Source organism: Oratosquilla oratoria, chromosome 27 (assembly GCF_046742065.1).
Source record: "Oratosquilla oratoria isolate Oo_2021 chromosome 27, ASM4674206v1, whole genome shotgun sequence".
Classification (NCBI taxonomy): Eukaryota; Metazoa; Arthropoda; class Malacostraca; order Stomatopoda; family Squillidae; genus Oratosquilla; species Oratosquilla oratoria.
The window spans coordinates 19,063,353-19,088,015 of NC_134803.1; the positions used below are offsets into that span (position 1 = coordinate 19,063,353).

Below are 24,663 nucleotides of genomic sequence, written 5' to 3' on the forward strand. Positions count from 1 at the left end.
TTTACCTAGTTGTATTTTGCGGGAAGGGGAGCTATGCTCGTGTTGTCCCGCCATTGTATCTCTCAGTGTCTAGTTTGCTTTTAAACTCGTGAATGGTTTTTGCGCTTACTATTTCATTATCCAGTTTGTTCCAAGTGTCTAAAACTCTATGTGGAAAACTGTTTTTCTTCAGTTCTCTTCTATAGCTATGTTTTCTTAATTTCCTTCCATGTCCTCTTGTGTTTCTCTTGTCCCAGTTTAGTAATTCTTCTCTATCAAGTATCTCTGCCTTTCATGATTCTGTAGATGGTCAGTAGGTCTCCTCTCTTCTTTGCTCCAGTGTCGGTAGCTCCAGTTTAGCCAATCTCTCCTCGTATGATAGGTTTGCAAGTGCAGGTGCCATTTTTGTAGCTGCTCTTTGGATTCTTTCTATTTTCTTTATGTTCTTTTTGGTACTGGGGGACCACAATGTCGCTGCATACTCTAGTCTAGGCCTTATCAATGTAACCAATATTTTTTTTATCATGTCTTTGTCCAGGTAAGCAAAAGCCACTTTTATTGATCTTAGCGAGTTGTAAGTCTCCCCGACAATTTTGTTAATCTGTGTATCATAGGACAAGTCGTTTGTGATAATAACTCCCAAGTCTTTTTCGGATCCTACTTTCTTTACTTCCTTGGTTCCAATTGTATATTTTCTTGATATTCTGTTTTTGCTTTTTCCAAACTCCATTATGCTACACTTCTTAGTATTAAAATCCACTTTCCATTTCTGACTCCAGTTCCATACCCTATTCAGATCTTCTTGCAGTGCTTCACAGTCCTTATCAGTTTCTACTTTCCTTAATAGTTTGGCGTCATCAGCAAAGAAGCTCATGTAACAGTTCACGCCCTCATCCATATCATTCATATAGATAGCAAACATTATTGGAGCCAGTACAGATCCTTGCGGTACTCCACTGATCACCTCTTTCCAATCTGAATATTTTTCTCTGAGTACTACTCTCATCTTTCTTCCAGTCAGGAAGTCCTCCATCCATTTTAGTTGGTTCCCTCGTATTCCTCCTATGTGTTCCAGTTTTTTTAGTAGTTTTCTGTGTGGTACTTTGTAAAATGCTTTTTGCAAGTCTAGGAATGCACAATCAGCCCATCCGTTTCTTTCTTGCACTATGTCTATTAGTCTTGAGTAGAAGCATATCAAGTTTGTGGTGCATGATCTACCTTGTCTGAACCCGAATTGTCTTGGGTTGAATATGTTGTTATCTTCCAGGTGTTTTACCCATCTATTCTTGATGATTTTCTCACAAATTTTGGCTATAGTGCTTGTTAGTGATACTGGTCTATAGTTGGTGGGTTCTTCCTTGTTTCCTCCTTTATATATTGGTACAATGTTAGCATTTTTCCAGTCATTAGGTATCTTTCCTTCCTTGAGTGAGCTATTTATTATGATGTGTATTTTGTCCGTTAGCTCTTCTTTGCATTCTTTTAGAATCCAATTTGCAATTCCATCCGGGCCATGTGATTTTCTGACGTCCAATTTTGATAGATGTTCTGATATTTCTTTTTGTGATGTAAATTCACTCATGTGGGGAGAATGTTTGTTATTATCTATGTCACAATTTTGTATTTTCTCTCTGGTGAAGACAGATTTAAAGTGGTTGTTCATGATTTCAGCCATCTCTAACTCTTCTGTGTATTCTATATTTCCTTGGCGTGGTTTCACTAGTTCCTGTTTGGTTTTAAGTTTACCATTTACATACCGGTAGAATAGCTTGGGCTGATCTTTGCATTTATCTATAATATCCTTCTCATGGTTCCTTTTCTCCTCTCTTCTCACATTAACATACTCATTTCTATAGTTTATATAAATTTGCCATTTGCTTTGTTTTTTGTCTTTTCTCCACCTTTTCCAAGCTTTGTCCCTTCTGTCTTTTGCCTCACTGCATCTTTTGTTGAACCAACATTTAATGTACTCTCTCACTTTTGTCTTGGTACATGCCTGTTTACCCCCTCATTGTAATTATCCAACAGTATGTTCCATTTCTCTTCCACTGTTGTCTCTTCCATATAGAATTTTTCCCAGTTTGCATTCTGGAAGATCGTCTTTAGTTTTGCAAAGTCTGTTTTGTTGTACATCAATCTTCCTTTCCTATGCTTTTCGCTCCTCTTCATCTCTATTTCTTCCATTAGTACAGTTTTGATGAGTACATGGTCACTCTTTCCAATTGGTGTCTTGTAAATATTAAATCTAGTTTTGATGGCTCTTCATTGTTTCTGTATCTTGTGTTTTCACTGACCCACTGGGTCATTGTGTACTCCATGGTCATGTCTAGCAGTACATTGCCCCACACGTCATCTCCTCGTACTGTCATGTTGTCCCAACAAATTTCTTTGCAATTGAAGTCTCCCATAATTACTAGATTACCCTTACCCATTAGTATCTCATTTAGTGATTTTCTTGTATCTTCTAGCATTTTTGTGTGTTCGTTTTCTTTCCATGCATTCATTCTTGGGGGCACATAGGTCACCACAAACTTTCTACTTTTCATATTCTTGCCTTCGACTTTTATCATGATCAGTTCGACATTACCTTTTCCCTCTGCAATTTTTGTCACGTTTAGGTCTTTCTTGGCCAAGAACATGATTCCCCCTCCCTGCTTTTTGTCCCTGTTTCTTATCCAGTAATTGTATAGTCCTTGTCCAATATCAATAGATGGTATTTCACCTCTTAGTTAAGTCTCTACAATTCCCATTATGTCTGGTTTTTCTTCTAACAGATAATCATTGAGTTCGTTCAGACCTGAAATTAGTCCGTCAATGTTAGTATAGGCCACTTTTAATTTTCTTCCTTCTCCATTATCTTTTCTGTCCTTGGTTTTTTTGTTTTGATGTGCCACTGTTTCAATCTCATGTCGATTACTCTCCAATGGAATTCTTTGCATTCTGTCTCCGTTCTCAACAAGTTTTTTCCTTTGCTTCTTTTCTTAGTGACTTTTCTTTTTCTAATTCCTCAGTACTCATTTCTCTTTTTATCCATATCTTATTGTACTTTTCACTCTTTGCCAAATTGCCTACTTTTTCAAAGATGTCTTCTACTACCATCTGTGACCTTAATTTTATCTTTAGAGGTCAATTTCTATCTTTAGAGTAGCGACCGATTCTGTGTGTCTCTTCTAAGTCTATGCTTGAATCTCTTTCCCCCCCCTGAATTTCAATAATTATATGCATCATGTCCTACACTGTTGGGTGGTAGTGGACCTTTTAATTTTGTCTCTACAATTCCCATTATGTCCTTTTTTTTTTTTTTTTTTTTTTTTTTTTCCTTCAAATAATCATTCAGTTCATTCAGTCCTGTTATTAATCCATCTATATTTGTGTAAGACACTCTTAATTTTCTGCTACTTCCATTGTATTTTCTGTTTCCCTTTTGTTTTTCTCTGGTATGTTCCATTTCCTCACTTTCATATTCACTACTCTCCAATAGAATTTCTCTTTTTCTGACTCTGTTCTGTTCTCATTTTTTCCTTAGCTTCTTGTCTTTTCATTTTTTCCTCTTCTCTTTCCTCTTTATTCATTTCTCTTTTTATCCATACCTTTTTGTATTGTTCACTGATTGCTAGTTTCCCTGTTTTTGCTAAGATATTCTCTGCTGTTGTTTGTGACCTGAATTTAATCTTAATTGGTCTGGTCTTATCTGTACTATATTTCCCGAGCCTATACATTTCTTCAATTTGTTTCATGATTTCAGGTTCATCTTCCTGAACTAATTCTAGTAAACTGCTTACTTTTTCTTTTTCCTCTTTGATTCTTGTGGTTCTATTTAGATTATACTTCTGTACCATTCCTAATATAATTATACATTTCTTTTTATCTGCTAAGTCTCTTACTATATTCTCCTTCTGTCTCATCACTTTGATGACTGTATCTTCAGTTTGTTCTTTTATTTGTTGTTTTACTATGTCATTGAATGCAATTTTGCAGTTCTCTTGGATTTTTTTTCCAACCCTGTGCTTCTTTTGCTATGGACTGTTTATTCTCTTTGTTATTCTCTAATTCCTCATTCTCATCTTTTACTTCTTTTAACTCTCTTTTTAATACTTCTATTTCTTTAGTTAGTTTTTGGTTTACCTTCTCTAACTCTTCCAATTTTTCAACTCTGCGTGATCTTTGTGAGTTCACCGAACCTATCCTCCCAATGTTTGACAATTTTCTCAAGTTTTTCTTCTAGGCTTGCTAATCGGGGAGGGTTGGCTTCCACCCCCTCATTAAAACCTTGGAAATTATTATCTTCACTTTCCATTGTGCTGCTCTTATCTATATTTCTACTCTTTACATTTTTGCTAATCCCTTCTTCGTCACTGAAATTATCTGGACCTTTTTTTGCTGCATCATTGCAAGACTGTCGTAACTCATAAAATTCAAGTATAGAGTTACAATGGTTTATAAGAATGCCAAATAATTCTGCGTCTTTTGGTAATAAAGTCGTATGTCAAGTGGAACCCTATTTACCTAATCAAGATGGTAAGTTTTGTTGCTTAGGGTAAAATCATTAAAGTTATAGGACTTAGATACTTTAAAATGCTCCTGAAAAATCACGAAATTTGAGTTACGACAGTCTTGCAATGATGCAGCGTTTTGTTGTTTACATGACATCTGCCTGCCTGAACCAAGTCCTCCCCTTCCTCATTTCCTTCCATTTCCCTCAGTAATCCCTACCCTTCTCCTTTTTACTCACCTTCCCACTACACCACGAGCTTTCCCCTTCCCTGTAAATACAACACAGGTACTTCCTTGTGATCCTCGAAATTCTTGGATAACTCCGGAGTCCCAACTTCGCTGTCACCTCAACCGACGTGTGTGTGTGTGTATTTACCTAGTTATATTTTACGGGAAGGGGAGCTATGCTCGTGGTGTCCTGTCTTCATATCTCATTTTATCTAAACAGTTTTTAAATTCATGTATTGTTTTTGCACACACCACTTTCTCATCCAACTTGTTCCAAATGGCTATTACTCTGTGAGGAAAGCTGTTCTTTTTCAGATCTCTTCTATAACTGTCTTTCTTGATTTTCTTTTCGTGTCCTCTTGTATTTCTATCATCCCATTTTATTAGATCCTCTCTATCAATAATTTCTATGCCTTTCATGATTCTGTAAATAGTTATCAAATCTCCTCTCTCTCTTCTTTGCTCTAGTGTCTGTAGCTCAAGTTTTGCTAGTCTGTCTTCATATGATAGTTTTGAGAGTGTTGGTGCCAATTTTGTAATTGCTCTTTGTATACTTTCAAGTTTTGTTATACATTTTTTGTACTAGGTGACCACATCATTGCTGCATATTCCAATCTTGGTCTTATCAAAGTGATTAGTATTTTCTTCACAATTTCTTCATCCAGGTATGTAAATGCCATTTTGATTGTTCTTATTAAATTATAAGTTTCTCCAAAAATCTTGTTTATGTTTCTCAGGTGACATTCATGATAATGACTCCCAGGTCCTTCTCCTTTTCTACTTTTTTTATTCCTTCTTCTCCCAATTTATATGATCCTATTATTCTTTTTTTGCTTTTTCCAAATTCCATTATACAACACTTCCTAGTATTGAACTCCATCTCCCACTTCCTACTCCATTCCCATACTTTATTGAGATCACTCTGTAGTGACTCATAATCTTCTTAATTTTTCATTTTTTTTTAACAGTTTTGTATCATCTGGAAAGAAGCTCATATAACTTTCAATTTCTTCATCCATATCATTAAAATATATAGCAAACATTATTGGGGCCAGAACTGTTCCTTGTGGAACAGCACTTATTACTTCATCCCAATTTGAGTGTTTGTCTCTTATCACTACTCTCATTTTTCTTTCTTGCAAAAAGTCTTTCATCTATTTAAGCAGTTTGCCCTGTATTCCTCCTTCAGTTTCTAATTTCTTAAGCAACTTCTTATGTGGTACTTTGTCAAAAGCCTTTTTTAGGTCTAGAAATGCACAATCAGCTCATCCATCTCTTTCTTGTATTATATCTATTAGCCTTGAATAGAAACATATTAAATTGGTGACACATGATCATCCTTGTCTGAATCGAAATTGCCTTGGATTTAGCACATTTTTTTCTAAATACTTTACCCATCTACTTTCAATAATTCTTTCACAAATTTTTGCTATTGTACTTGTTAGAGAGACTGGTCTATAGTTGGTAGGGTCTTCTTTATTTCCCCCTTTATATATAGGTACTATATTTGCTTTTTTCCAATCTTTTGGAACTTTTCCTTCTTTCAAGGAACTGTTTATTATGCTTTGTATTTTGTCTGCCAGTTCATTCCTGCATTCTTTCAAAATCCAGTTTGCTATTTCATCTGGTCCATGCAATTTTCTGACATCAAGATTAGTCAAGTGTTTCATTATTTGATTCTTTGTTACTTCTATTTGTTTCATAGGGGGGACTTTCTCTTCCCATTCGATCTCTCCAGGTTGTATGTTCTCCCTTGTAAACACCGATTTAAAATGCTTGTTCATAATTTCTGCCATTTCTATTTCCTCTGTGTATTCAACTCCTTGTCTTAATTTCTCTAATTCTTGTTTGTTTTTCAGTTTGTTGTTTACAAATCTGTAAAATAGTTTTGGTTGATCTTTACATTTATCTATGACATCTTTTTCATGTTTTTCTTTTCCTCTCTGCACACTTGTACATATTCATTTCTATAACAAGTATATTTTTTCCATTTTTCAGGTCTTTTGTCTTTCTTCAATTTGGTCTAAGCTTTATCTCTTTTGTCTTTTAACTCCCTACAACTTTTGTTGTACCAGCACTTTACATATTCTTTTTCTTGCTTTTGTCTTGGGACATACTTTTCCACTTTTTTTTTTTTTTTTTTTTTTTTTTTTTTTTTTTTTTTTTTTTTTTTTTTTTTTTTTTTTTTTTTTTTTATAAATTGTTGTCAAAATATTCCATTTCTCTTCTGCTGTTGTTTCCTATTTGTATATTCTTTCCCAGTTTTCATGGTGAAGTTGTAATGCTTTGGCTGTTCATTGTCCAGGTCATGTTCGTGGCCACAGACATGATGTGTATTAAAGAACATGAGTTTCATATCTGCTACGATACATATATATTTTCTCTATCCTTCTCTCTTTCTACCCTGCTCTTCTTTCGTTTAATTCCTTCCTTCTTGCTTTCTTCTTTTTTCTCGTTTCTGTCCGATTATTTACATTCATATATAATATGGGACTGAGTATGGACACTCAGCATTTATTTCAACTCTATATAATTTATATTTACAAGAAGTGATGAGTTATGATAACTAATATCATTTATATGGTTGAATTTGCTGGTTGAAAATGCAGGTGTTCTTGGTGGTTGACGCTCAGGTCAATCCAACTTGATCACGGGTCAGATCACACAATAAGGGTCCTGCTGAAGCTTGCTACTACCACCAAGATCTGACATCATGTAGCTAATGTATGCACGTGTGCATGTGGATGCTAGTATAGAATGAATTAATGACAATCTACAGGCATTTCTTGCAACAGATGCTCTGCACTGCTACCATTCACTGACCACAGCAAGTTTAATATTAAAAAAGATGAAAATATAATAATTTGACATGTAAGATGGATTTGACATGTACATGGATTTTAAGCAATTTTATTATAGGAAATGCGGAGGGTGGAGGGGAGTGGAATGTATTAGGGATGGAGTGGGTGGGAATGGTTTTTATGCCTTTTTCTTTTTGGCTACCTCCTTTGTAAGGGGGAAAAGCCTTTGGTATATCAGATAACAATGATAATTACTATGTTATTTACCTTGACTTTAGCAAAGCGTTCAACAAGGTACCACACCAGAGACTACTAAATAAAATCAAAGCCCATGGCATAGGAGAAAAAGTGTTAGAATGGATTAGAGCTTGGATTAGTAACAGAAAATAGGGGGTCACCATAAATAGAATAAAATCTAGGTGGGGCAATGTTACTAGCAGGGTCCCCCAGGGCTCGGTTTTGGGTCCCTTGTTGTGCATTATGTACATAAACGACTTAGACGATGGGATAAATAGTGATGTTAGCATGTTTGTGGACAACACTATAATAGGACGCCTAATTAGGTCAGGAGATGACGCAGAGATTCTGCAGGATGATCTTAACAAATTGTTAACATGGTCAGTGAAATAGCAAATGAACTTCAATATCTCTAAGTGTAGCATGTTAAATGTAGGGCTACACAACCCAGAAAATAGATACAGCTTAGATAACAGTTTTTTAGAAAAATCTGAGTGTAAGAGGGACTTGGGAGTTCTGGTGAGTCCAGACCTTAAAACCAGGAAGCAGTGCATTAGCGCCAGAAATAAAGCTAATAGAGTACAGGTAGTTCTCGTTATATGCGGGGGTTCCATTCCGCGGACCCCCCGCATATAACGAATTTGCATATATCGAACTATTGAACCTATGGGAAAAAGGGGGATACGTTCTCAACTCGGATTGATTTTTTTTTTTTTTCTACATATTTTATTTTGGCAAAGGGCTTACATACTGCATCTCATATATGTTTACATACATTTTAGCACAAGGCAATGGTATTCTGCAACATTAACACTCTGACATGTAAGTATTAACCTCGGGAAAAGACGCTACCGTAAACATCACTTATTTCGCCAAGCATATTTTCTTCAGCTGTTTGAAAAATCAGTCTGTTTACAATTCACATTTCAGACTGCTTGCTACGCTTAAACTGACTGTTGATGTGCTCTGGAGATACACAGGCAGGCTTACTGCTTAGAGTTTATCCAGTGCGGAGAATAAACGATAATTCTTGCAGAGAGTGAAAATTGACGAAATTAATTGGGGCAGTAATAAGTATCAAAAATTAATTTGTTTGTGAAAAAAATAATTAATTTGTGTATCAAAAAAGCTTAATTACCTGCAGAAAGACAATGGTTTGGCCTATGAAACAGGAAGGATGCCTAAGACGATGCCGTCTGTACAGCTGCCGGTGTTGTTGTTGTGATAACGCCGCAGTGATGCCAGCTCTACCTAGCTGATGCAGCCAGTGTTACCACACGGCTTTATGCGCACCAACTTCAAATATATAATAGGTATTTTGAAAAAAATAATCGGCCGCGACTATTTTTATTTATTTATTTTTTTTTTTTAGGTCAAATCGCATATCTTCGAATATATCCCCGCACAAATTGGAAAGTGGTGCAAATTCTTGAATCGCATATACGCGAATTCGCATATATCGAAGTCGCATATATCGAGAACTACCTGTATTAGGTTTCATTGTTAGGACGGTAATGAATAGAAGTGTAGAGGTAATTATTAAACTCTATCTAGCGATAGACCCATCATTGACTATGCGGTACAGTTTTGGTCCCCATTTTTTTTTTTTTTTGTCTCTGTTCTTTTCTCATTGCTATCATTGGTTTAAATTCTGAGAGATCTGTCTTTCTCTTTTTCCTCATCACTCATTTACTTTTTTATCCATATATGTTTGAATTTCTCACTGTTTGCCAATTGAACCGCTTTTGATAATACCTCCTCGGCTATCATTTGAGTTCTTAGTTTTATTTTCAGAGGTCTAAGTTGTTTTTCTTTTGAATATTTGCCTATCATGTGGATTTTGTCGATTTCTTTTTAAAAACTTTGCCCTTCATCCTGTATTTCTTTCAAAATTTCCTGAGCTATTTCCTTCTCCTTTTCTCTCTGGTATCTATACATCATTTCCTACCCTAGCATTAAGGTCTCCCAGTACTATTACATTGATATTTCTCCCTAAATCCTCTATGCACTCATTTAAATCTATCCAAAAAGCCTCCCTTTTTTCTACACTCTTCTCACTGCTAGGCCCATATATACAGGTAAACGTCGACTTACGATGGCCGCGACTTACGATTGTTCGACTTTACGATGACGACGACAACGACAACGATATGATAATTTAACCCCTTCCATACGGTGCCGCACACGTAGGCGTCTTGATTATATTTATTGTAGTCGCCCCTGTGTTTTTACATTCTCTCAAATGATTCATTCTCTGTGGTTTTCAAAATTCGCGGGTGAAAGAGAGAACGATCGATATAAGCGGTGCCTATATTTTATGATGCGAGTATTATTACGTCACGTCGTACGGCTGGCATTGGCTGCTGCCCGCGAGATTTAAGTCCGTACTGAAAATACATATTATAGTGTTTGAATATGGTAAAAAGGATAAAATTAATTAAATAAACTACTGTACATGTTTAATAGGCTATATTCAGTATCTCTGGTGGTTAATATACAGGTAGGCTAGGTACAGTGACCACGGAACAGAGTGGGGATCGACTTACGATGAGATCGTCTTACGATGGCTCTATCGAAACCTAATGCCATCGTAAGTCGACGTTTACCTGTACTTACAAAAACCCACATCTTTCCCAGTTTCACCTTTATCCACATTATCCTTGAGGAAACCTCCTTCCACTCCACTACATGTTTACATATATCTTCACTTACTAGTAAAGCCACTCCTTCCCTCCCTCGCCCTCTCTTCACTCCTGATAACCTCCCACTTACACTCCCAAACTTACACTCGCCCTTCCCTTTCAGCTTAGTTTCACTCAAAGCCAACACATCCATCTTTCTTCTCACAAACATACTACCTATCTCTTCCCTTTTACTCTCATCTGTACCACATCCACGCACATTAAAAGACCCAAACCTTAGGGTGCTGGTTGGAAAACTCCCAGACCCTCTTATGCCTTTGCTTTTTCTTTTAGGAATGTCCGCTATGGGGCTACAAGGAGAAGGATGCCTAGTCCTAATCCCCATCCCTTTCTTCTTGCCTCTTACGATCCAAGTGGAAATACTTGGTGGCAGTATTCTTTTCCCCCACCACAGGGAAGGTAGGCGAAAAAGGAAATGAATATTCAGAGAAATTCTACAGGACAGTAACAAGGGGTTGGGGGACAGCATAACGGAGGGACAGTCTTAGTATAAAAGTGTCATCATTTCTCAATGAACAGAGTTTTCCTCTACCACAGCCAAAATGATGTGTGGCTCTGGTCTGTAGGGGTGCCCCATATAGACCCTAAAGTATCAATTGCATGCCACTTTGCCACAATAACATGCAGCCAATACCCCAGACGGGGTATTGATCCAATTGATGGAGTGGTTGGGAAATGTGGAGTTCCAGGAAAGAATCGTAGGGGAGAGTTGATGGTGGAAATGTGTCTAGAAAGAGAGTTGATGATAGTAAATACAGTGTTTCGGAAGAAAGTCAAGCATAAGTACACATGGGAGAGGGTGGTGGAGGGAAGGGTGGTAGATAGAGCATTAATGGACTATGTAGTGGTAAATAGGATTATGATAGTAAGAGTTAAGGATGTGCATGTGCTAAGAGGAGAGGGTGGGGGAATATCAGATCATTTTTTGGTGGAAGGTAAGTTGAGAGTGGAGGATAGATGGAGGAAGAGGAAAGGGACAAAAGGTAGGGAGGTGCTTGAACTCTTTAAATGAAAAGGAAAAAGAGAAGGAGTACAAGAAGAAGCTGAAGGAGGAGTGGGAGGGAGTGAAGGATAGAGTAGAGGTAGGTGTGGAGGAGGAATGGGGATGGTTCACGGAGGGAGTCACAAAGTGCAAAGATGGTGTATGGAACAAGAAGGACAGGAGGAAATAGAAGAAAGGGTAGTGAATGGTGGGATGAGGAAACAAAGAAGGTAGTAGAAGAGAAGAAGCGAGCGTTCACAGATTGGTAACAAAATAGGACGAGGGAGTCATATGAGAGGTACAAAGAAAAGAAAAGAGAAGTAAAGCAAAAGGTAAAGGAGGCAAAGAGGAGAGCAGATGTGAAATGGGGTAAGAGTATGACAGAAAATTTTGAAAGTAAGAAAAAGATGTTTTGGAAAGATAAGATAAGAGGGAGGGTGGAGGGGTGTGGAGTGTATTCAGGGATGGAATGGGTGGGAATGATTTTATGCCTTTTCCTTTTTGGCTACCTCCCTTGTAAGGGGTAAAAAGCCTCGGTATATGTATGTATGTATATACTTGTGTCACCCAACTGTGCTAAGTATTTTTATTGATATTGTATTTTCTGTTTTACAGTTATGTGATACAATCACAACCAATCTATTTACAATCAACAAAGCTGCCAGTACCTTGGAAAAGGCATTACTTCGAGTTGGAACTCCGCAAGACAACCAAGATCTTCGAGACCGTATGTACGTATGTCTACCAGTCTAATTATAAATTCCTCAGGTGATAGAAAATATATACTTTTGTATAATCAAATTATCAATCCATTGCACAGGGTCTCTCTTGCAAAAGACCTGCAGCCTTTGGGTAACTGGCAACAGCCTCCAGGTGGGACAATATAGATTTAATATATCTGGACTTTGCAAAAGCTTTTGATACCGTCCCACACGAAAGACTACTTACTAAACTAGCTTTGCATGGAATAAGTGGTAGCCTATTGGGTTGGACTAGTAATTGGTTGAATGGTCGAAAACAGAGAGTTCTTTTAAATGGAAAAACTTCTGGATGGAAAAGTGTTGCAAGTGGAGTTCCTCAGGGTTCCGTTCTTGGGCCACTTCTATTCATAGTATATATAAATGATATAGACCATGGACTAAAATCTACTGTTTCCAAATTTGCTGATGATACAAAACTGTGCGGAGTGGCAAATGATCACTCAAACCAATTAGATATTCAAGAAGATTTAGATCAATTACAGCAATGGTCTGAAAAGTGGCTAATGAAATTTAACACAAGTAAATGCAAGGTAATGCACATAGGTAAAAATAACAGTAAGTACGATTACAAGTTATTTGGAAATTCGTTAACAAAAGTGGATAGTGAAAAAGATCTCGGCGTAATTATCAGTAACGACCTCAAATCATCCAAGCAATGTATTTCAGCCTCTGAGAAAGCAAATAAGATTCTGGGACTGATTGCGCGATCTTTTGATTTCAAAAGTCCATCACTCATTAACAAGCTATATAAATCGTTAGTTCGTCCACATTTGGAATATGCTGTTTCCGTATGGTCACCGAATCTCATTAAAGACATTGACAGACTGGAAAAAGTACAACAGCGAGCCACAAAACTGATTCCAAATATCAAAAATAAATCATACGAAAATCGACTAAAGCACATGAATCTGTTTTCCCTAAAAAAGCGTAGACTCAGAGGTGACTTGATACAGGTCTTTAAGATTTTAAAGGGAATTGACAACATCAAAAGTGACAAAATTTTCACATTGAATGAGAATCAGACAAGAAACAATGGTCTCAAACTGTCCGGAAATAGATTCAATTTGGAAGTAGGTAGAAACAACTTTGCCAACTGTGTAGTTAATGAATGGAATAAACTTCCTGCACAGGTAGTGCAATGTAGTTCAGTTCGAAGCTTTAAGAATCATTTAGATAAATACTTAAGTAAGATGCTGTAATGATTATAATTTATCTTATATTATTTGTTTTTGTTTTGTTATCATTTGTCTGTCTGATTTTCATTTATTATTAGTTGTATGTTAATTTATTACAGTCAAAGCCCTGGTATCCGGCCTTCTTGTATCCGGCACTTCAAATAACCGGCATATTTTTCGCGAAAATAAAAAAATTGTGATAAAGATAGACGTATAAAAAAAAAATCCCGCGTGTGTTTAAAATCCCTGCGCGTGGTTGTAGTTGCTCTCGCCGCCACCAGGGCTTTATTGTGTATTTACCGCCGAACATAACAAGTGTGATCCAGCCCATGGATCAAGGAGTGATTCAAAACTTTAAAAAGAATTATCGGAAAAGTTCTGTGCGCAAACTAGTTTATTTTGAGGACGGTAGCATTTCCGAATTCCAACGTGGGCTTAATGTTAAAGATGCTATTCTTATGGAATCACTAGCTTGGGAGGATGAAAAACAACAAACTCTAATGCGATGTTAGAGAAAATCATATCCGCAAATAATGTTTGAAGATCAGGAAGGGAATAAAAATTTTTGAGGGTTTTCCATCGGCAAGAAAGAATCGGTGGTGAAAGAATTGAAAGATGGGTTATCTCGCTAAACTTTGCATTAGTGACGAAGCGATACAAGTGTGTGTAGATATGGACAGTGACCGAGCAGCAACATTCTCACTTAGTGATGATGAAATTTTACAATCACTTCCCGATGAACACGCGAAAACGACAGAGGCAGATAGTGAAGAAGACGACCCTGAGATGAAAGTGTCGTGGAAGGATGCAGCGAAGGGTCTGGCAGTGTTTGTGAAATTTGCAGAACAGTGCACAAACAAAGAGGAAAAAATTCTAAGCAGAGACATCATACATTTTATGAAAGTTGGTACAAAAAGTTTAGTGAAAGAAAACTCGAGTGTAGAGGTGAATGCACCCTCTCAGCCACCAACACTGAACGCGGCCATTCACAACTCCGTCGTAAAATTATCAGATGATGAATTAGATAACTGGTAATGCTGTGATGATTATAACTGATGTATATTGATTGGATTTACTCTATACTGATAGAATTTACAATATATAGACATGTGGATGTGTTTATTATTAAAGCGAATTAAGATCTATTAATAAGTAAAAGAACAATATAAATAAATGTATTTTTTTTTAATATCCCTTCCCGTATCCGGCATTTTCTTGTATCCGGTACGTCTTCGGCCCCATTGGTGCCGGATACAAGGGCTTTTACTGTATTTACTATTTACCTGTTTGTTTATTATTTTAACTATACCTATGCATTTATTTATGTATTTTATTTGTTATTTACATTATTATAGTTTTTATTTATTTATTATTAATATGATTTTTTTTTTTTTTTTTTTTTTTTATTGTGTTGTCTAAAGATTGTTAGTGTGGGGCATTGTAGTATGAGGTGTTGTATGTCCTCTATGTGATGGTTGCATCTGGGGCAGGTTGAAACTGTGACCAGCCTTATTCTGTGTTTGTGCTGTTTTAATGCTGGATTATATCTTGAGTGCAGGTGTGCCAATATGGTTCTTATCACTTGCAGGATTTTTTCTTTCTTTTTTCCTTTCTTTTTTCTATGGTGTTTATATCTGGGGGTTATTGGAGGATTGAGATTGGCAGTCCATCAAGAAGGGCTTGTTTAGTGATCTGAGTGTAAATATGTTTTTGTGTGGATATTTTGTGTACTGCAGGTGTATTATTTCAAGTTTGTGGTGGGGGAAAAGAATACTGCCACCAAGTATTTCCACTTGAGTCATAAAAGGCGACAACAAAGGGATGGGGGATGGGATTAGGAGTCCTACTACCTGTAGCCCCAAAAGGTGACACTCCTAAAAAAGAAAGTAAAGTCATAAAAGGGTCTGGGAGTTTTCCAACCAGTACCCTAAGGTTTGGGTCATTTAAATTGCGTGAATGTGGTACAGGTGAGAGTCAAAGGGAAGAGATAGGCAGTATGTTTGTGAGAAGAAAGATGGATGTACTGGCTTTGAATGAAACTAAAATGAAAGGAAAGGGCAACTGTGAGTTTGTGAGTATAGCTGGGAGGTACTCAGGAGTAAAGAGGGGACGAGGGAGAGAAGGGGTGGCTATACTAGTAAGTGAAGAGATATGTAAGCGGGTAGTGGAGTGGAAGGAGGTGTCATCAAGGTTGATGTGAATGAAGGTGAAGCTGGGAAAGGATATGTGGGTTTTTGTAAGTGCTTATGGACCTGGTAGTGAGAAGAATGTAGAGGAAAGGGAGGCATTTTGGGTATATATAAATGAGTGCATAGAGGGATTAGGGAGAAATGTTAATGTAGTTGTATTGGGAGACCTAAATGCTAGGGTAGGAAATGAACCAATAGACGGAGTGATTGGGAAGTATGGAGTTCGAGGCAAAAATTGTAGTGGAGAATTAATGGTGGAGAAGTGTCTTGAAAGAGAGTTGATGATAGCAAATACAGTGTTTAAGAAGAAAGTCTAGCATAAGTACACATGGGAGAGGGTGGTGGATGGAAGGGCGGCAGATAGAGCGTTAATGGACTATATAGTGGTGACCAGGAGTATGGTAGGAAGAGTTAAGGATGTACATGTCTTAAGGGGAGAGAGTAGGGGAATATTAGTTCATTTTCTGTTGGAAGGTAAATTGAGAGTGGAGAATAGGTGGAGAAAGGGTAAAAGGGCAGAAGGTAGGGAGGTACTTAGAGTGAACTGCTTAAATGAGGAAAAAAAGGAGAATGAGTATAAGAAGTTGAGAGAGGAGTGGGAGAGAGTAAAGGATAGAGTAGAACTAGGAGTGGAGGAGGAATGGGGATGGTTCAAGGAGGGAGTCATAAGGTGTGCCAAGATGGTGTGTGGAACAAGGAGGGCAGGAGGAAATAGAAAGAAGGGTAGTGAGTGGTGGGATGAGGAAGCAAAGAAGGTTGTAGAAGAGGAGAAGCGGGCATTCATAGATTGGCTACAAATTAGGACGAGGGAATCATATGAGAGGTACAAAGTAAAGAGAAAGGAAGTTAAGCATAAGATAAAGGAAGCAAAGAGGAGAGCAGATGTGAAATGGGGAAAGAGTATGACAGAAAATTCTGAAAGTAATAAAAAGATGTTTTGGAAGGAAATTAAAAGAGGAAGAGGAGGTGAATCAAGTAGAGAAGAAAAGGTAAAAGGTGCAGATGGAGAGATGATAATGGAAGAGAAGGCAGTGAGAGGAAGGTGGGCAGAGTATTTTAGGGAGTTGCTAAATGTGAAGGAGGGAAAGGTAGTTGCATTGGGAAATGCTAAGAAAATGAGAGTGATGAGTGAGGAAAATGGAGGAGAAATAGGGAAGGATGAAGTGAAAGCAGCTGTTAAGATGATGAGAGCAGGTAAGGCACCTGGGTTGGAGGGATGCCATGCAGAATGTCTGAAGAAAGGAGGTATAGTTATGGTGGACTGGCTGGTGAAGTTATTTAAGGGGGTTGACTCTCATTTCGGTGATTTGCCCGATCGGATTATGCATTTCTGGTCCTCCCAACCTTATCTTTTTATGTAAGACAATGGAAATGTAACACAATGTGCAGGGAAATGGGATGCATCTGTGACAGAAATTTCATTGAAATCCATTAAGAAATGTTTACACAACAGACGATTTACTTGCAATTTTGAGTTATTTTTGAAATAACGTTTATTTTTCCAAAAGTATGAGGAGAATAATAATTTCCTTTGGTCAGTTAGTAGACATCCAGATGTACCTAAACTAGTATACTCGTAATTATAAGTGAAAAAGAAAGAAAGTCAGCCTTACAGCAAATTATAAAAAAAAAAAAAAAAAAAATCACAACTTTAAAAAATTGTCAAAAATATATATCAAGTAGGTTAAGAATGAATTTACTAGTTTTGTTTGATATAAGTATCACGATCATTTTCCAACAAGAATGATCAAAATTGCTTATTTACACACGAAGTTATAGTTACTTTTGTGCAAAAAAACTAGTTTTGAGAAAATAGCATTTTTATGTTTATATATTCACTACTCCATAAAAGTGCCTCCAAAGAGTATCAAATGCACATATCTACTTACATAATCCTTTGACCATTTCTGGGAAGTAAGCAGCAGATGTTCATTACATTTCTTTTGTACCCATGCCAGCTGAGAATCGTGACAATCCTAACCTTCCATATCCTTCACATAATGAATGGTACACATGCATTACAATCCCTTTGCTAAGGTGAGTATTGTTGCACTTCTCAGGTTCAGAATGGAGCAAAATACTTCGGCAACTATCACATCTGACATATTTAGTTATGGAGTAGTGAATTTATAAACAAGAAATGTATAAAACAGGATAGCACGTGGAGAAATTACGCACGCATACGCTGAACCCTTTTTCGATCGCACTGAGTGTGGTGACTGCTGCCTAACCTATTGTACAACAATATCAGAGTATAAAATTCTCAAAAACAACAACAAAAAAATGACAAAATACAAGGAAAACAAACCATAGCAAAGAAAGGGGCATGGCTGACGGGCGGACCTTTAAATCTCTGGCCATTTAAACCCGCCATTACCTGAGAAGGGTGGCGTTATACATCTGGAAACCAGTCCCGTGGTGTTCAGGGACACCACACCAGTCCACACACTAAGTTTGACAAAATCGAGTATATTTCACCGAAATGAGAGTTTAATGTTTATTTAAGAGAGGGTAGAGTGCCAGAGGACTGGAGGAGTGCCTGTATAGTTCTGCTTTACAAAGGAAAGGGGGACAAGTGTGAGTGTAGTAGTTACAGAGGGATCAGCTTGTTGAGTGTAGTTGGGAAGGCTTATGGGAGGGTCTTGATTGAGAGGATTAGGAGAGGAAGAGAGGGAGTAATTGGTGAGGAACAGTATGGTTTTAGGACAGGTAGGCGATGTGTAGATCAGATTTATGTGGTACGACAGATATCTGAGAAAACTATAGGAAAAGGTAAGGATGTTTTTTGGGCCTTTATGGACCTGGAAAAGGCTGACAGGGTAGACAGGAAGGCAGTGTGGGAGGTACTGCAGATATATGGGATAAGAGGAAAGCTGTGAATGGTTTGAGGTAAAGGTGGGACTTCATCAGGGGTGTGTTATGTCGCCCTGGCTGTTCAATCTCTACATGAATGGGGTGGTGCAAGAGGTGAATGCAAGGGTAGTGGGTCAGGGGTTGGAGATGATTAAAGAAAATAGAGAAAAGTGGGAGGTGAGCCAGCTGTTGTTTGCTTATGACACTGTGCTTGTAGCAGGATCAGAGGAGTGATTGAAGAAGTTAGTGACAGAATTTGAGAAGGCGTGTGAAAGAAGGAAGCTGAAGATATATGTGGGTAAAAGTAAGGTGATGAGATGTACAAGGGGAGAGAGTGACAGTAGGCTGGAAGTGAGCATTAAGGGTGAGCAACTGGAGGAAGTGGATAGTTTTAGATACTTGGGTGCAAATGTGACAGGAAAGGGAGGAGTAAGGGTGGAGGTAGAATGTAGATTGAGAGAAGTGAGTAAATGCCTTGGTGGATTAAAAAGTGTAATGAGAAATAGACATCTGGGAATGGATGCTAAGAGGAGGTTATATGAAGGAGTGATTGTGCCAACAGCACTGTACAGGGCTGAAAAATGGAACAATGAGAGAGAAAGAGAGAAGGAGTTTGTATGTGTTTAAGATGAAATGTCTGAGAAGTATGATAGGGGTTACTAGGCTAGATAGAGTGAGAAATGAGGAGGTGAGGAGGAGAACAGGGGTGGAAAGGGAGTTGGGAGATAGGGTTGATGAAAGAGTATTGGGATGGTTTGGACACATGGAAAGAATGAGTGAGGAAAGATTAGTAAAAGAAGTGTGGAAAGTGGAGGTGGAAGGAGTGGATATGAGGGGGCATCCTAGGATGAGATGGAGGGATGGGGTGAAAGGGGCTTTACAAAAGAGAGGAATGTCTGTAGAGGAGGGATGGGAGAGGACAGAAGATAGGGGTGAATGGAGAAGGGTTGTGTATAGATGAGGCTATGATGCATGAGGGGGAGTGGGTGGGGGATGGGGGGTGAGGAAGTATGTATGAGAAAAAATCTGACACAGCCCGAAGAGATTTCTCCCCGTCTTCTCCTTTCCTGGATGAGGGGAGGGAGAGGGGGGCATCGCCAAATTTATGAAGCAGCTTTGCTGTGGATGTGCTGTGTCTTGCGACACTGCTTCTGGCCCAGGGCAGTGGACAGGATGCAGGGATGACCCATCATCCAGGAGTGCCAAGATAGGAAGGAGGGTGGAGGGGAGTGGAATATATGGGAAATGAAATGGGTGGGAATTGATTTCTATGCCTTTTTCTTTTTGGCTACCCCCCCATGTAAGGGGGAAAAAGCCTTTGGTATATGTATGTATGTAAATTGTTTGATCTAATTGCTGATTGTAGGGAACCATGCTGTGGAGGTGTTGCGGATGGTTCTTATGAATTGCTTGTAGATGGTTATTAGAGTTTCTGTTGCCCAAAGTCAGTGGTTATGGTGGATTTATATAGGTTTGTTTTCTTGTTGATTTTTGCTGTCAGGTCTTTGATATGTGGGATGAAAGTCATATGAATATTAGATGTGAGGTTAGAATTTTAGGGTTCTTATCCAATGGAATGGTTTGGCCATTTAATACTGTAGGGTCTCTTGAGTCATGATTGGATGGTGAGAGCTGTGTCACTGTTGATTTCTGGGGTGATGCTTCCATTCTGTTAATTTTTAACCATTGTTCCAGTATGTTCAAGTAGGCTTGGGTGTGTTTTATTGCTGTTTTGTATTTATTGTACTGGACTATTATTCTCAGATCACCTGCATATGTGAGAACATTGATGTTTAGTTCCACTTCTTGAGTTGGGAGATTTTGTATAATGTACAATGGATTGATACAGTAAGTTTTGCTTGCAAAGTATAAGATTTGTTTGTTTTGTAAATCACTAATATGTAAATATTCACTTTCAACTTAGAGAAGATGAGGAGAAATTCCTTCAAGCCATGTCAGTTTTATATTCCACTCACAACCATTTTCCACTTACACCTATCTCTTGCTCTTTCCCCCCATGGTCACCAGACATTCAAGTTCATTCTGTCCATCTCTGTCTTCCATACACTAGCAAAAGGGTGTGGAAGGTCACATATGGATGGAGTGAACCTGACCAAGAATGAGATGTATGGATGTGGTGAAGGGGGATCTTGTCTGGGGGAATGTCTGTTGAACAAGGCAGGGGGAAGGAAAGAAGTGTAAGTGGAAAGTGGCTCTGAATGAAATATAAATTGATGTGGCCTGAAGGGATTTCTCCATGTTCTCTATTTTTTTGCATGGAGGGATGAGTGGGGAGGGTCACCATATAGATGAAATGGCTTGACCTGCTGTGGATGAGGCATTTTTGTATTGAGAATTACAAGGTATTTTATCTGTGGACTCCTGTTTATTTTTCTATATACCAAGGGTAGCCACAAAATTTGATTTTTTTTTTATTGTGGAGGAACTTAGCTTTTAGGGAACTAAGTAAATGAATTGTGTATTCCTGTTGCATCAGATAATTGCCCAGTAGTAAAAATTCTTGTTTACCAAACAGCCGTGAAACCAACAGCTATGCCAGTACAGCTGTACAGGACACAACTGCCCAGCTGCGGTCATTGCAGCCTCTTATTCGTAGTGACAAACAACGTAAGATTCGGCAGGAACGATTAAGGCAAGAATTTCAAGCTGGAGCAACCAGATTTTCAGAAATTCAAAAGGTGAGTTTCATACTTATTCATCCCACAATCAAAAAGAGTGGTCAATAAGAATACCACCATTATACACTCAAACCTCGTTTTTCCAGATTAATTGGTGCAGCTACCTGTCCGGATAATGAAAAAATCTGGATATTGAAAATGTTTTTATTCTAGTCCAAAATACAAAGTTATAAATCCGAATTCACCCTTCAACTAACCTGTTCAACTGTTAGAGCAACTCACTTTTGTTTCACAACTTTATTAGGCATGATGACACAGGTGTATTCGTAGTACTGTATAGGGTAAATTTTTCGTTTTGTCCATGGGCTCTATATAGCAATGGAAAATTAATTATTAATTTTGTAAATTATAATGTGGTAATATGCAATTTTGTGAGTGGAAATAAAAAACAAAAAAGGTGCTAAAACAGATTTTGTAAGTAACGAAGTCGTGTCAGACAAATGGTACGCCATGTTTGTTATGATAGATGCCGACGTCGAAGAAATGAAAGGATGATAAATTCATCTAACCCAAACTAAACTAAACTAACCCAACCTGTGTTTAATAAATAATTACCTGCAAATTAAATGTCATCCGGCTCATCCTCGTTGTCGTCGTCGTGAGAGACATTGGCAGGCTTTTCAACCACACCTCTCAGCTTGCGGGGTATACAAAGTTCTTGCAGCTTGAAGGAATGCATGTATCTCCGCTCCATAACATTCCTTCATGAAAATGTACCTGGCGAGGTACTGTCGGAAGTACCGAGGCCATCAATTGACAGATGACAAGATGGCGTCCCAATCCTATGCTACTGACTTCGTTCATTAGCATATTTGCTTGTAGCAAGGTATTTTTTATTTTCATTTCCGCCCACAAAATTGCATATTACAATGATACATTTTAATTTTACAAAATTAATAATTTTCTATTGCTATATTGCACCCATGGTTGAAACTAAAAAATGCCCTGTATAGTAGTGTACTGTAAATAGGTGTTGTATGGCCTTCACCCCGCGTCGTTTATATACCCCGTCAAGTGCCATCTGGTGTTTACATTTCAAAATACTGTAACTCGGTATCGTTTGCCTTGCGTACATGGTGGTTTTTTTGTTTTTTCGGGCAGCTAAATATTATTTTCGAAAATAATATTTAGCTGTCCAGCTGCTTCAAAACGTCTGGATAAACCGAAATCCAGATATGTGAAGGCCGGATAAACGAGGTTTGAATGTATTTACTGTATGTCATAAGAGTTGACTAAAAGGGATAGAGAGGAAGTTGCTAGTCATAGTTACTCTGGTTATTGCTCTGAGGACAAACACAGTGCTGGATCTCTAGATTCCCTGTCTGTTGTGCCAAGTCACTGGTTGTTCTATAAAAAAAATTGTGTTGTTGATGCAGAGAGTAATCAAGCATGCTCATAGACACATATATTCACTACATTAAGGATGTCATTACATGTATATTGAAATAATTAAACTAGACTGATAATTTTTTCTGTAATTGGTAGATAGCATAAAGATTATTTGTGCCAACTTTAATGGAAATCCATTGAAAAATGACCAATAAAAAAATTGAATAATTTTATAATTTTTAATTTTTCTTATATCTTAGTAACTAGTAGAAACTGATATTTTGATTTTTTAGGAAAGCTCTGATAAAAATGATCATGTTAACTTATTACACTATTGTTCACTGTAAACCCACTATTGGAGAAATAATAATGGAAATAAAGAGAAACTGTATATTTCGACTACTATCTGTAGTCCTCCTCAGCAGAATGCTTACAGAAAGTTAAGATACAAGTTTATATAGGGTGGTGAGGTGGTACATAAAAGGGGGGGGATGGGGCAAAGTGGGGTGACTCAGGTTACATGCCCTTGAAATGGCCGGGTCACGGAAGGACATTTAGGGCTATTTTGTCCGACCGCTCTTGACAATAATTTGTTTACCGCTAACTTCGTAATGCAATCTGGGGGCCACTGTCCTTTTGAGGTATTAAAGTTAGGATGATGTTTTATTAGGGAAGATTCTACAATTTTCCTTTGATAGCTACAGTGTGATTTAAAAATGATTGATGCATTATCCCAATCTAATCTATGGTCTTTTTGGCTGGCATGAAGGAACACAGTGGAGTTAACTTGTCCATATTTTATGGAGTTTTTATGTTCCTTTAATCTCGTGGACAAATCCCTGCCAGTTTGGCCCCAGTAAACATCATCACAGTTGTCATAATAACAAGACTTGGTAGCTACTCCCAAGTTTTAATCAACTAGAACACCTGGAAATACATTGCAATATATAGTTTACACAATATATACATATATAATGAACATATAGGACTCATCATATGAGTAGACCACATAATTGAACAAGTAAGGGAAGGAAGCAACTTACGAGGAGAGTCACGACTGTTTCTCTAACCGGTCCCAGACAGAATGCGACGACGTAGCTAGTCAGCTTCCTCTACAGTTCACCCAGTATGACGCGCAACCAAAACAAACGACGTAGCCAGACAGACAGACAGAGTATGACGCGCAAACAAACAAACGATTCGAAGTTCAATGACAAAATATGACACTCTCCCCTCCTAAAAAAAAAAGACAAGGTATTCTATAGGTATCAATCCCATCCGTATCTGTCCGGAGCCTTAGACACACGGGTTGACCTCCGTACTAGAGGTGTTGATGCATTCGCCTCTACGTCAGCCTCTTGATGATGTTCAGTGTTCTCTGGAACGTCAGGGAGTATGGTAGTATGTACAGCCTCTGGTGATGAGGTAGAAGATGGTTCCAGATTTCCAGCAGGAGAGTAGTTGACCTGTGTTTTGGGATAAGGAGCCAAGTCGCGGACAGAAACTGTTGACTCCCGCCCATCCTGATGTCTAATATTAGCATAAGTTGGATTAACATCCAGAAGTTTGACTTGATCAACCAAAGGTTCATTTTTGTTTGCCCTAATGAATCTTCTCAGTAATACTGGACCTGGTGTCATTAGCCATGAAGGTAGAGAGCTTCCAGAGGAAGAACGACGTGGAAAACCAAAGAAACGTTCGTGGGGTGTGACATTTGTAGATGTAGACAGAAGGGATCTAAGAGAGTGCAGTACATTAGTAAGTACCAATTCCCAATGTTGATCGGGTAGGTCCCGCGACTTCAGGGCCAGCTGGATTGCCTTCCATATAATACCGTTGAGCCGTTCCACTTGTCCATTGCCGATAGGGTGATATGGGGTAGTTCGACTCGTAGCAACTCCTTTTTGTAAGAGGTAGGTTTTAAGATCCTTGGACATGAACGATGTTCCTAGATCAGAATGAATGTAATTAGGCATCCCACATAGGCTAAATACCTGTTCCAGGCATTTGATCACAGTTGTCGTATTCATATTGGGACATGGAAAAGCAAAGGGGAAACGGGAGTATTCATCTACAACAGTAAGTATAAAGGGATTACGTGAGGCGGTTGGGAGAGGTCCTTTGAAGTCGATGCTTAACCTCTCCATAGGTTGAGTAGCCTTGATGAGTGTTCCTTCTTGAGATCTATAGAATCTTGGCTTTACCTCTGCACAAATCTTGCAAGAAGTACAAAC

The 24,663-nt window shown here is 38.1% G+C and overlaps 1 protein-coding gene across 2 annotated transcripts in view; it reads left to right on the forward strand.

The window, feature by feature from the left end:
* Nucleotides 1-24,663, forward strand: part of LOC143039924 (syntaxin-7-like) — a 216,983-nt gene that overhangs the window by 60,658 nt on the left and 131,662 nt on the right. For both annotated transcript variants that reach the window (XR_012967677.1, XM_076210315.1), the window contains exons 3-4: nucleotides 12,039-12,154; nucleotides 20,938-21,100. Coding sequence is in view for 1 of the 2 variants with exons in the window: in XM_076210315.1 (XP_076066430.1) it covers nucleotides 12,039-12,154; nucleotides 20,938-21,100 (279 nt within the window). In the remaining variant the exon portion in view is untranslated. The remainder of the gene's footprint in view (nucleotides 1-12,038; nucleotides 12,155-20,937; nucleotides 21,101-24,663) is intronic.